The sequence below is a fragment of the Populus nigra genome, chromosome 5, assembly GCF_951802175.1.
Source record: "Populus nigra chromosome 5, ddPopNigr1.1, whole genome shotgun sequence".
NCBI lineage: Eukaryota > Viridiplantae > Streptophyta > Magnoliopsida > Malpighiales > Salicaceae > Populus > Populus nigra.
The window spans coordinates 647464-662098 of record NC_084856.1 but is presented as its reverse complement, the minus strand read 5'-3'; the positions used below and the strand labels follow the sequence as shown (position 1 = coordinate 662098).

Genomic DNA, 14635 nt, shown 5'->3' with positions numbered 1-14635 from the left:
ATAATTTTTTTAAATATTTTTATATTAAGTATTGATATATTAAAAACTTCATGGAGCATCTAAACACAGAAACAGAGCCTTCATTTAATTCTCATTGATTTTTAAAAAAAAAAACTTCTCTCTCTGCCTGCGCTTTCTATTATTGAGGTGTCCTTTTACGTGATGAAAGGGTACTTTTGTCTTTGTAAGAAAACAAAACAGCATCACTCGTAATTTGTCGCGATATTTTGATCTTTCGTTATCCTTCTGTTCTTTCTTCAATGTTTATACTACAGTTGTTTTTTTAGTTTCAACTCTTCTTTTTTAAATGCTTTCAAAAAAAACATTTGTCTAAAATATATTAAATTAATATTTTAAAATTATTTTTTATAATTTGTTGTACTAATATTAAAAATAAAAATAAAAAATTAATATTTTAATATATTTATAATTAAAAATATTTTTAAAAATCATTTTTTATCATGGTACCAAATATTTATTGTGAGTTATTTATATGTATAATCACTATTATTAAGTCTATCTACAGTATTATCTTGTATTGAAGTCCATCTTTCTTGAATGAATCTTCAATAACAATTAAGTCCATTGCTACTTTTTTTTTATTCAATTCAAGAATTAATTCAAATAAAAATATCCATTATTGGATCATTGAATTGTGAATTATTGATAAAAATGATCACCGGTGTTAAAATAATATTATTATTATTATTGAAATAATATTATTTTGGTCGGGTTTATTTAAGATAGTCATATAATTAAAATTTGATTTAAATTAATCCAAGTTTTATTAAGCTAATTTTCTGTTCAATTCAATTTAAAACTTAAACAAATTTAGAAATGGTTTTTTAACTCAAACCTAAAGAATATTAATCCAAACTAATTCAAAAATATAGGGTTTTTTATATTTTATTTGATAAACCCATGAGTTAGTAAACTAAATTATGTCAATTATTTTTATTAAAATAACATTATTTTTTCTTGATATCAACCCAATTATTTGGATGATATTTGATCAGAATAGCTAAATTATTAAAAAATTATTTGAGTCATATAAATTTCATTAAATCAATATATTATCCAGTTGAATTAAAAAAACGCGGTTAGAAATGCTACTTATCTTCGCATATCATTGATTCATGTATTATTTGAAGTGGTTTCTTAAATAATAACTATGGATAATTATTTTCAGTTTGGTTCAGTTTTTATAAAAAAAAAAAGTAATCAAACCGAAATTTTAGCTTGGCTTGGCTCAGTTTTTCTAGGGTTCGCTTGGTTTTTTTTCCGGTTTTGGTTCAATTCGGTTTGTTTTTTCAATCTCAGGCTTATAAAATTGAAGCCAAACTGGTCTGTTTTTTTAAAATTTTAATCAATTTAATCGGGTTTTTTTTCACGGTTTGATTTTTTCAATTTTTTTTTTGATTTAATCGGTTTTTTTGTTCATCCCTAATAATAACGCAGCCCGCACAATATGACTTAGATTTAAATAATGTATACTTTTTTAAAAAAAGTAATGGCAATAATGGACTGTGAATGAATATTTTAGCGTGTATTGGGAAACATTATATTTTATTAAATGGATAGAATCATTCCTTGTTTGATTCTTTATTTACTTCTATATATTTTCCTAATATATGATTTATTTATTATTGACGGAAAAATTATTCTCTTGAACGAATAAAAATATTCTTGCTTTTTTACAGGACATCTCACAAACGACCTTCGCAATTTATTTTATTTTTAAATCGTGATTATTGTAAATAAATTATAACATCCTCTTAGCACAAGAAGTTATCAAAATTCCCAAGACAACCCTTTCGAGATGAGCATCTTTAAAGTTTGAAGACTTCAAAACCATCTCCAGATCTCCCAATGCATTTCTTCTCTATAGAGATTGATTTGATGCCTCACCTGTGGCCGTATCACCAATTTGAAGATTGATGAAATTTATTAAAATAATTTATTAAAATATTTTTTTTAATTTTTTAAAATTCATTTTTAATATTAACCTATTAAAATAATAAAAACAAAAAAAAATCCATACAGCCCTACCTGCTGGATAGGGCCAAAGTCATTTAATTTTCATGCAAAATAAAACCAATCACTTGGGGGGGGGGGGGGGGGGGGGGGGTCATGCTCGTGTGCTTTCTTTTTAAAAAATTAAAATTTTTTTTTTGTTAAAAATTATTTTTTTTATATATTTTGAATTGTTTTGATGTGTTAGTTTTAAAAATAATTTTTTAAAAATAAAAAAAATATATAATTTTAATATATTTCGGCACAAAAAACACTTTAAAAAGCAACTGTAATCATACTTTCAAATCCTTAAAATAAAAAAAATATAATTTTAATGCATTTTAAACTCTCTGCTTCATTTTGACAATGATAACTCTTTTATTTAACATGAATTAACTCTTTCACAATAAATCGAACTTAACTAAAAAAATAAAGTATAAAGCGAAAGGATTGGCTATTATTAAGTATCTATGTTACATTAACTTAGTATGAAAATTATTAGGTCAGCCTGACTTAATAAATTTTATTTTTTATGGTTTATTTAAACGAAACAAAAAAAATTAAAGAGTTTTTATATCAATACACGAGAATCTCATTTCAGAATAGACACTGACTGATAACAACATTAATCGAACTAATAGACTTCCATGGTAGGAATTGAAAGGAAGGGCTATAAAGTTTCAAAAATTGAAGTAAAAGGGTGAATATAGTAAAAAAATAAAGTCAAATTTTCCACACAACTAAGAGTTGAAAGAATAACCACAGGATATTTTTTTTAATAATTAATGTGGTGTCTGGATTAATTTATATATATTTTAATTAATTTTAATAATTCTTAAGTAAATAACCATGTAAGTTTTTAGTGGCATTAAGAAAACTCAAATTTATAAGCGTGTTTGAGAGTGTGGTTGCGATTATTTTTCAAAATATTTTTCACTCGAAAATACATTAAAATAATAATTTTTTTATTTTAAAAAATTATTTTTGACATCAGCATATTAAAATAATCTGAAAACAAAAAAAATATTAACTTGAAGAAAATAAAAACAAAAAAATTTTAAATTTTTTTAAAAATACTTTAAAAACACAAAAACAAATAAAACCTAAACAACAAATTTCAAAACTCACCAATTAAATTATATATTTTTCTCATTTTACTATTACCAAACCATGCAGTTCTTCGAAGTTCGAAAAGCAACAAGAAGGAAACTAAAATACTCTCTCTGCCTTTTTTTTATTTTTTGGGCGTAACACACTGTTTTTGACGGAGACATGACTGCCCTCGACCAAAACGCCATCAATTAACAACGTGTGCTCGCTCGAGATTGGTAATTTGATGGAACCAAGATATTTTTTTTGTATTTTAATTACTATTTTACTGTATCCTCGTACATTTTTAATATAAGCAATTAAGTCATAAGACAATTTTTCTCATTAAATATGGTCTGTATTCTATTTTTTTTAAAAAAAAAAAAAATTCGTTGCAGGTTTTGATTACCATACGCTCTGTTGAACTTTTGCTTTTTTATTTAATTTTTTAAAATATTTTGATATAATAATATTAAAGATGATTTTTAAAAAAAAATATTATTTTAATATATTTTAAATAAAAAATGTTGTTTATTACTTTCTCAAATATTCTTTAAAATACTAATAAAATGTTGGTTGACACTGTTATATTTGATTTCCAAAAAATATATTTGTTTGGAAGGATATTTATGTACATCGAATAAGACTAGTTTTATTTTTTTAAAAAAATATGAGGATATCTAAGTAAAAACAAAAAAAATCCACTGAAATAATGTTTTATTTTTAAAAAAATAAAATAATACTTTTTTATTTAAAAATTAAACTGAGCGTATCAACTATATCATATTACAACAACTTTTATTTAATTTAATTTAATTTAAAATTCAATAAAAACTAAGAAAGAAAAACGAGTTAATGAGTAATCAGATTTACTTAGCGTACTAAACTGGGATTAATAACATTGAACATAGCTAATCATTGATGGATCAAATATATGATTGGCTCCCAATAAAAATACCCCGCGTGAAACAGACCTCGCGGTGCGAGTATAAGCGAGAAAACGTGGTTATATAGTTTCGTGAGTTTTTGGGCTTTTCTTTTTTCACTGCTGAGGCCTCGTCTCGCACCATGACGTGTACTCTGGCCCGAACAGAAATCTTGCACGCAAGCCTAATGCAAGCTTGCCTGGCAGTGTGACATCATGCTTACCTTTTCCGACACGATAGCCAGGCTAGATTTTATCGCGTGTTGGATGTCGTGTTGACCGGCGTTTTTTAAAGATATTTTTATTTAAAACTTAATTAAAATATTCCTTTATTTTTAATACTAGGATATTAAAATCATTGCAAGTATTTAAAAAATTATTAAATATATTTTCAAGTTAAATTTATTTTTAAAACACAACTATAAGCCATGCTTAACCCATTACACTACCGTATGTTTTCAGTAAATTAATAATCTTAATTAAATAATATTTTTGTTCAATTTCAATATAAAATGTAAATGATATCTTAACTAAATAGTAATTTAATTAATAAATAATTTTTCATTGCATTAAACTAGGTGAATTAAACTGATATAAAAAAAGTGTCAGCAATATTTGAACAACTAATTCAAAGACCATATGCTCAATCCGCTATTTAAAGATTTATTTTTCCAAGATTCTCAATCGAAATTGCTGTAAGAAATTCAGAATAAAATCCTGGCACATTACCATAGTTTCTTAGAGTTATGCTATATGTAACGAAATATTCAATATGAAGATGAAAAATAAAATAAAATTAATGGTTATAATATATAATTATGTTCGACTTTAAGGGTTTTTATTTCTCGTGTCTATTCATGATTTCGTGGTATTTATCTTTTTTCTAGTTTTAAAGTTCAATGCAACCATCATTACTAACAATTAATTAAATCTACCGTCACTCATTTAATTGTATGGTTAATTTACCCTAAATGCTATAAAGGGCAAAAAAAAAAAAAAACAAGAAGAAGAATCAAGAAGGAGGAGGAGGCTGCGAAGCCAAGTGATTTTTAAAACTACAGGTAGTGGAAAGAATATAGTTTTAAGATTGGTTTGTTTTTGTATTTTTTAAAAAATAAATTAAATTTTAAATTATTTTTTATAATTTATATTGTTTTGATACGAAAAATAATTTTTTTAATTAATTTTTAAATAAAAAAACGCATTAAAAAATAACCATTATACACTCCCAGCCATCCCCTCCTCTGCATCCCCCTGCAGCCTGAAAGAAAAGAAAAATGCAACCGGAAAACGTCAAGCTCGACAATATTTTTCGAGTTTTTTCTTCCTTTGAAGTGACCACAATTACACTTTAATCTTAGTTCGAGAACGGGTAATTCCTTAACCATGTACACGATGCAGGAGATCCAATCAATTCAACACGGATTTGTTGTCTTCGGGTTAGGTGAATAGCCATCAAATCCAAGAAAAGTCATGATCACGCCATACAACCTGGCTAACAGAAAAAGTTCATAATTTTAGATTCAATCAGGTTTAAATTTTAAATGGATTAGCTAGTTGTAACGAGCTGAATCTAAAAAACCCCTCCAAATTAGGATAAAAAAATGTTGTTTTGTCTGTTTTGTTATTTTTTAATTCCATGTTCTTAGCTTGTTTTTCTTATTTGAATTAGAATCCTCATTGTTTTTACCATGTAAGGGTTCGGTTTAATATCAGTTTAGGAGGAGGTTGAAATCCCTGTTTTTTGTTTTTATTTTTTTATAATCCGAGATGTTCAGGCCAACATACAATCATTAATTTCCAAATATACTTCCAAATATACTAAACATTTTATAAATTTAGTAGATAAATAAAATACCATGAAGATAACAAACATGCACACAAAAATTCAAACTTAAAATACAAAGACATAAAAAGTTCCATACCAGGATCCCTGGGTCATGAACTTAGATGCCAAATCCCTGTTTTTAGAGTACTGATAATTACTCCATAATAAAACTGCGTATTAAATTTTTGTGTGTAATCCCTCCTTCAGAAAATCCTGCCTTTCTTTTGTTTTTATTTCTGTATCTTGGATCCGGCTGTGTCCAGGCGTTTTACCATTGTTGTTCTGTACCCAGTACAGGGTTGGAAGATGCAGAGGAATTCTGCAGAGCCGCCAGCCGCCATGGATTAAGATCAAAGCAACCAAGAGTTCTTTTTTCTATCATATGTTAATATATCTATTACAAGCCTTTCTTGCATTTCGAATATATTAGCCAATCAACATATTTTCTCCAATTCCTCGGAAAGGGACAAGCTGTTCCAGAGCCACTGAACCGCAAAATGTGTCCAAATCTTATTTCAACTGCAATCAATATCCATTTTTGTCAACTTTCCTCATCTCAAACCCCAAGCCATTTATCTAACTTCAGCTGCATGTGTACACTTCTTGAGTACAACAAAGAGTTTCCTCACGCGTTAAGAGTCATTGTCTCGAGCTTGACAAATATGTTATGCAAACATCGATGGCAAAAGAATCCAATTTTCTTCTACAAGTTCATTGACAAAATTATACAAATTAATTATGCTTGTTTGATTGGATTCGATTTCTTTCCTACGCTGAACAGATTTGTCAAACATTATCCAAAACTAGTTTTTTTTACATGATGACGATTATTTTTTACAATATTTTTTATTTTGAAATATATTAAAATAATATTTTTTATTTTTTAAAATATATTAAAATATATTCTTAAAATATAAAAATAAACATAAATTTTTTTTACACACAATCATGTTGAGTTCTAGATCGATCAGCCGTGCTGTGCCAAGCTAATAATAATGCAAAAGGTAAAAGATAAAAAAAAGTCAATTGCGTGAGAGCTCGTGCGGAGCTAAACCCAAAAAAACATGTAAACAGGAATTGAGGATTCCATTTGCTTTCTTGGTATGTGCTCAATTTATCAACAGGAACTAATGACATTTGGGCAAAGATAGGTTGATTAATTAAAATAACTCACTGCCGATGCTAATCCATTCTGCTGCAAATTCTTATTTGAATCAGAAAAATGTTTTATTCACCACAAAACAGGTATACAACAATGATTCCCCTGTAGCCTGTACTGCTAAAAGGAACAATTTCTAGTACTTGAGAGATAAAAACTTTAAAGTCTGAAACAAATTTACAGCAGTGAGAAAGCAGAGAATGATACCCTTACAATTTAAGCTGCAGGTGATGATAAAAGAGATAAAGCTGCAACGTTTCAAACACGGTAGGGTAAATGTCCCACAAGGAAGAGAAAAAACAGAAGACAATCAAGCATACCCTAGTAGATGTCAAGAAATCCTAGCAATATTACTTGCATCCGATCAAACACTGGATTCATGCCTCATGGGAGGCTGAACTGAACCGCTAAATATAACATTTGTAGCTCAAATACTGCAGCCAGGATGCCCTACTTGTTACTGCACTTGGTATCAGAGCTATCCATAGTTGAGGAGGTGAAATGAACAAAGGATGGCAAGAATGAATCCACAAATCAGCCTTGTGGACTTTATGAAGGGAATGCACTGCATAATTCTTGAACTTTCATGCAGGTGAACCGAATACAAAAACAGCTTCAGCACAAAATTAATTCAAATGTGATGCCTAGTTACCGGTGAAGAATTAAGGAGCTGCTGGATTCTCTTGACTGAGTCTACTATGTTCAATGTGCACATGAAGCTCCTCGTAACCATGCATGGTATCAGCAGAAAACCGCTCTATGGCTACAAAAATTTGTTTCAGACCCAACTGAAGACTGCTTTTATTGGTCATTTTGGTGTGATGCATAGCCGTACTGGCTTGAAACACCTTCCCTCGAGCTTGCATCATCTTTTGCAACCTCTGCCCCTCCCTCTCCAAGATCTTCATTTTTCTCTCCATGTCCTTGTCTGTAGTCAGTCTTTGCTGTACGTAGACACAATGCCGTTCCCCGTATTGATTTACACTAGCGAAAAACCCATTCATTGCATAAATTACTTCCATCTCTGAGACCCTATCAATGGCAAGTGACCACTGGTTACAGAACGCAAACACTGGAGGTGCTCCTATCCTACCAGGGGAGACTGGTGACACATCATCTGGCATTTCTTCAGGTTCAGATGGAAGACATCTCAGAAGCCAACCATTCAATGCTTTGACATAGCCTCTTTGGGCACTGATCCAATTGGAAAAGCACAGATTCCAATTTTGCAGCTCAATCTTGAGTTGTATCGCTGCTTCGAGACAAGCATCACTGAACTTCACATCGGATGCAATGGCATCCAAACTCCTGGCTTCCACAACTGCCCGGGACTGACATCTGTGGCATTCTAGCATAACTTTCCACATACCGAGTAACCTGTGCTTTAAACGAATCGATGTTAGCCGGCACAGGGAAAAATACAAGAGAGACAAGCAACAAGGCTAAGCTACATCTTAAAAGTTGCTGCAGACCAGCAATTCCTAGTAAAGAAGCAACAAGGTATCTACAAGAAAACATCAAAACGAAGTGAAATTAAAAACTCAGTGGCATCAACTACAAATTAAACAACAACATACTTTTCAATCAAGTTACTGATCAGTGGCCACAGCTCTTCGTCCCTCAATTTATTGATAGTAGTTGATATCTTGTCAATTACTTGAATGGCAACTTTGATTTTAGTAGACAGCATCCGGAGTAAAGATCGAGTGGAGTTAACTTTATTGGCGTCAGCACCTTTCTCGTCCAAATTGTTCATCTGCCTACAGTTCTTCGCATGAATGATCCGCAATTTTTCCTCAGCCTACAATAAAATCCCTTCTAAGCATTTACTCCTTTACAAGTCTAAAGAATTATCAGACAAAATGCAGAGCTAATCAAGGCAGCCAATCCAATGTACTCATGCTTGAGTACAAATTTCTACTCAGAAACTACCGACGTGGGACAAAGTTTCTTCTGCGGTTTCTTCGCTATGCACTGTGTCAACTGTCAACTATAGTTCAAATTAATATGAAAATTAAATTTAAACCCATGAAATTTAACATATTAATGATTAAAAAGGAATTACCAATTCCTTTAGTAAGAAAGAGATGGGTTGTGTTTCAATTTTCAACCTCATATTTGCCAAGCAGTTGCCCTTCTTGCCCAGTAGACCAGGAAGCATTCCAAAAAGAAAGCGAAAGAAAAAGAACAAAGCAAGCATAAAAAGAGATTAAGTAGGATCAAATTCTTCTTGGAAAAGAGTAAAGCATACCTTGACTTCATCATAGAGTTTCTTCTCCCACAAGCACAGCTTCCTAAGAGTTGAAGACAGATTCACTGAAAATATACCCAAATCCTCACCAAAACCCCCATGAACAGAACCATTCTTCTCCAAAAAAGATGGACTAACAGTTTGCAATGTCTTGGAAGAAACTCCTTTAAAGACAAAAAAAAACAAGCAAATTACGTAATCTTGGCAATATTTAATGCTAATAGACTAATTATTAAACAAGAAATTAAGCTATGTCAAAAAAGAATGTAACAAAGATACCTTTGTAGATAGAATTCTTGGAATAATATCTGAATTTCCCTGCATCAAGTATCTTTAAAACTTCATTTCCTGACTCTGCAGCTCTGTCAAACAAGACCTCTACTTCCTTAATGATCTCCAAGACACTTTGATTTTTAGCCTGCTGACCCAAATCTTTACTCTCCTCTTTCACAGATTCAACCTTCTTTTCTTCTACCACATCAACCTTGTTCCGTTTCACACCATTACCTTTCTCTGCTTTCAATCTCACACCCCTTTTATCTTCTTCTCGACTTTTACCACTTTTATCTTCTCTACGAATTTCTCTCACAAATTCCTTATCTTTGGCTGGTAATTCATATCTCTCGTATGTTTCAAAGAAATTCAAGAAATCCCAGGCTGAACTACTTGAAGCCGGAGGTGGAGGAGTTTTCCATGCTGGGTAATCGTACCCATTATAGTCATGATGATCATAAGAATATGAGTTAAACTGATTTTGTTGGATTGTATGAAGTGAATCAAAATCTTTGTTGTCTCTAAATTCTTCATCTTCTAAATCAGAAGGAAAATCAATGTGAGAAGTCTCCGAGTTTGTTGAGCTTGAGGGACAATTATCAGGTGAAGAGGGTTTACTGAGTTTAGCAACAGTTTCAGGATCGCCGTTAGATTGAGAATCTGACTGATCATTGATGAGGGTTTGATCAAAGAAACGGCGAAGGGTAGGGCCAAGGGACTTGAGGGAGTGCATATAAGCAACATGGGCATCAGCGAGGGCATAGCTTTGGTAGAGAGCTTCTTCAAGGAACTTACAGCGGTCATGGCATAGAGATACTGCAGGGAGCTGGTCAATTCTTGAAGGGGAGCAGCCCATGAAGTGAAGAGTTGAACCAGACAAGAAGAGAGAAGTCTGGTCCGATCTGAAGAGGGGAAGTGGATGTTTGAGGAACGTTATAGGAAGTTTAAATTTGTTTTAAGGGGTGTGTGCGCATTTAAAGCTGCATCTATTAGGGAGAGAAAGAAAGAAAGAAAGAAAGTGGCACTGAATGAGCTTTAATGGCATGGTAGAGGAGAGGGTGTGGCTGGCTGGCTGGCGGGATTGGCATAACGTCTCTTTGGTATTTTTGAGGTTTTTGCATTTATGGTCCTTAGCTTTTTGATTCCCAATATTTACATTGGTGTCCATGAGGGTGCCTTAATTCATTTCTTTACATTCCCAGTATTTACATTAGTGTCCATGAGTGTTCCTTAATTTATTTCTTTACATCTTTAGTTATTTCGTTGTCATAGTACCTTATCTAAGCCGGGTTTGAAATCAAATCATCTCTAAAGTTTACCCAGTAATATTTAGGGAACCTAATTAATAATTTTTTTAAAAAAATAATGTTATTTTTTTTTTATTGAAAGTAATCTTATTTTGAATAAAATTAATATTAAAAAAGTAAACAAATCCAGGTACACTAGTTAATTCAAGGGTTAATCTAGCTAATCTAAACGGAGTCTTGTAACTATCGGTCTAATCATACCACAATGTTTTTGGTATTTTTAAGGCATAATTTTAGAGCTACTTGTTAAACCATGGCAATCAAATCTGGCCTGAAACATAGATTTGTTGGGTCAATTCCAAAATGATTTCATTTTTTTAATGAAATAATTTTATTTTCGACAATAATAAAAAAAAATATTTTAAGTTGCCCTGATTAGGTCTCACCTGAATTTAACAGGATCAATCTCTAAACTATTTAAAAAGAACTTGACTCGAATTTGGTTTTGAGTAAGTAGGTTATCAAATTGATTTATCGGATTGAGTAGAAATTATTAATGTGTTATAGTATGTGGTTCATAGATAGATGCCAAAATGAAGTGGAGCAGCGAACGTCTATCTTTTTAATTAGGATGTAAATTATTGTTTTATTGAAAACTACTAATACTTGTTGTACAGCTACAATTTACTTTAAATACACATCATGCAACCCTAATTTAACATATAGTGAAATATAGCTTTTTGCTCATATGAATGTAGATATATTGCTGAAATACATTAAATCTGTATTTTTTTTTTTGCAATATTCATCATTATTATTGTAGTTTTCACAACAAAACTATGTTTTAAATAGTTTCAAGAAAGAATAAAGATAAAAAAACAAAGATAACAAACCATTTGGGAAAAAGGTATTGTGCAGATGAAAAATTATTGCACACCTTTATTTCAAAGAAATGGGATCAATGAATAATTCTCATCAGAGATCTAGAATATAGTAAAGTTTCATCTGTATACATGTACATGTATATAATATATAGTAATTTATACACTTGGAAACATTGTAGAGAAAAAAAAAATTATTGATACACTTGGAACTCTACTTCGTTTTTATACATTGAATCCCGATATTATACAAGAATTGAAAGTGCAAATATGCTTATGCTGAGTGTATAGAATAATTACGAACAATCATTTCTTTATCAGTAAAGGGACGGCAGTACTGGTCCCATGAGGATAGAGGTCAATGGATCTTCATTCCGTACATCTTTGACATCAATACCAATATATATATTGAGAATTATCAGATGACTATACCATGCACATGATAGAGCAATTATACGCTTCACCTCTCCACATAGCTCCTGCTATCAAGGCTACGTACAATCCATCATAGAGGATTTGAAAAGCCAAAAAAGATGATCTTATTTTCAAATCAAGCCATAATAGTAGTCATAATTGGGTAATGTTGTGTCTTTGTGAAGAAATTAAATGGACAGGAACAATATTTCAACCCTTTAATTGATTGAAACTAACGTGGGTGGCTCTCTTTCTATATTTTTGTTTTGGCAAAAAGTGAGCGTGGAGGTCTATAAATGCCAAGATGAGACAAGGTTTAGTGTAAGGTGGTTCACTGGAGGGAATACATTTGAAGTGAATTGGGTGATTCTGTCTGAGTGGTCTGGCAATTGATTCTACAAATTGCCATGCAAAGCGTCAGAAAAGTTAACAAAGGGAAGGGGAATAATGCTTTCCAAATGAAGAATGCTGTGCGTTCTCCTTTTGAGCGTTTTAGATTCGGGAAGACAGGCAAAGGAAAAGAGTCACGTTCATGATGGGGATTTTGAATCTGACTGTGTGATCTTAAAAAGGAGGTTGGAGTGGAAATCCAACTCGATAAAACTTGTCTCTATTGTCTCTCCTTTTCCCTTGTTTTTTAATGCGTGAGATGCCATGAACCAAGGAAGAGTAGGCATGGAAGCATGGTACTCCTCATTATCAGCATTCTACCCTATCCTAATTCCTAGGAAAGGCTACAACTTTTGGCCTTTGATAATGCCTAATAAAATACGAACGTAGGTTCTGGTTAGAAAATAAGTCCCCCCCCCCCCCCCCCCCCCACATGATTCTAGGTTTGGCTTCGGCTAGAGGGCAAGGTCCCCTCCCATACTACGTTACCAGATTGAAAATTAACAATGGATAAAAACCAGCTGGAATTGTTACAGTAATGGATGAGTGAAATGTAAGGAGTAAGTACTGTCGGCAGATGCTGTTCACCTGGCCGGAGCTTATCAAGAACAACATCCAGTGGCCCATTTTGATGGGCAGTTTCCCTTTCGAAGTCGAGACAAGTAGTCCCTCCAACGTCTTCGATCTATGCTAAAAACGAAAATACGTGCTCATTTAATAAAAGTTACGAAAGATGATGGAGGAAAAAGAAAAGGTCACGAGCTTCTTGCACAAACAAGACAATGGTGATAAGCCTTCATGCAGGATAATGTTGCAACGGTCTAATATGAAATGGGTCCAGTTGCTTGGGTATCTGATCATGGAGTTCATATATATATATATATATATATATATATATATATATATATATATATATATATATATATATATATCTTGGAGAAATTTCTTAACTATCTTAAAAATAATTATATATTATTCTCCAATATATTTTTTTAATTAAAAATTATTTAAATTTAAAATTTATATAAACTCAGACCATTATATATTTAATTTTTATTAATTAGAATAAAAATAACAAGAATTGAATTTATGAGTGTTTGATCATCAAGACTTTGATATTATATTAAAAAATTAATTCAATTCAAAAATTTAAACTACTAAATAAGTTCTTGTATATTACTTTCTAATAATATAGACACACATATATATATTTATACATGTATAAGCTAGCAATGTAGCAAATTTTCTCCCTATACTCTTGTTTTGAAAGGGGATTTGGCAGATGAACGGTGCATCTAATTAGAGCCAAACAATTAGCGCACTTGGGATGCCCACCTTGAAGTTTCTTCAATTTAATTATTTTAGGAATTGATTGTGTTCTTGAACATAGTTGTTATACCCGAGTTGGAAAATTAATTGACTTGAAAAATTGATAATTTCTGATACGCATTAATTGGTGAAATGATGGGTTAGGCGGGAGAAAAGGGAGAACAAGAGGAGGAGGATTAGGTAACTTATGGGCCTTTCCCGACCCAAGTACTGCTTTTGCATTTGCAACGGGATTTGAACAAGGAATTTTCTTTGGGCTTAATCTAGATGGACCCATTGATTGAGCTTGGGCTGATGTTAGTATGGGTAATTGGAGAGAAGGCCCATCACATTTTAATTTTGTAATAGAGTAGTTTAAAATTAATCAAAATAAACACATTCTTATTATATTATATTATTGTGTGGATATTTTTTTTAAAAAAAAAGTAAATGTGAATTAAGGAAAATAACTATATTTTTATAAAAAAATTATATATAAAAAATAAACTAAAAATATATCAATTTAATATTGGTTTTTTCGATCTAAATACCATGTTATATATGTGTATAATTGGAAGTAACCATCCGAATGAATAATACATCTAAACCAATCTCATTAACTAAATTACAAGTGCCAAGATATATCTAAAATCTCTTGGAAAAAATGAGATCTAGCTGGCTACAAGGGAGGGAAAAAGCAGTGGATCCCAATAATTTATAAGAGGTCATGAGCAATTAATGAAGTTCAATTATTTGAGGATTGCAAAACTCATAATCATGGACCTCACAAGTGTTCGTGCATGCATTATAGAGACCTTTTTGTTCATCTTTCTCCCCCTCACGGGGCATAGATAAAC

General features: G+C 31.3%; 1 protein-coding gene across 1 annotated transcript; it reads right to left on the bottom strand.

Annotated features, from left to right (window-relative positions):
• Positions 1 to 7057: 7057 nt before the first annotated feature.
• On the bottom strand, positions 7058 to 10602 carry LOC133693799 (protein ALTERED PHOSPHATE STARVATION RESPONSE 1-like). Its single transcript, XM_062115120.1, has 4 exons — positions 9545 to 10602; positions 9266 to 9429; positions 8592 to 8815; positions 7058 to 8391 (listed from the first exon to the last, which is right to left on the bottom strand). Exons 1-4 carry the CDS (start codon positions 10392 to 10394, stop codon positions 7677 to 7679), a joined length of 1953 nt encoding a protein of 650 aa, XP_061971104.1. The 5' UTR covers positions 10395 to 10602; the 3' UTR covers positions 7058 to 7676.
• Positions 10603 to 14635: the final 4033 nt, after the last annotated feature.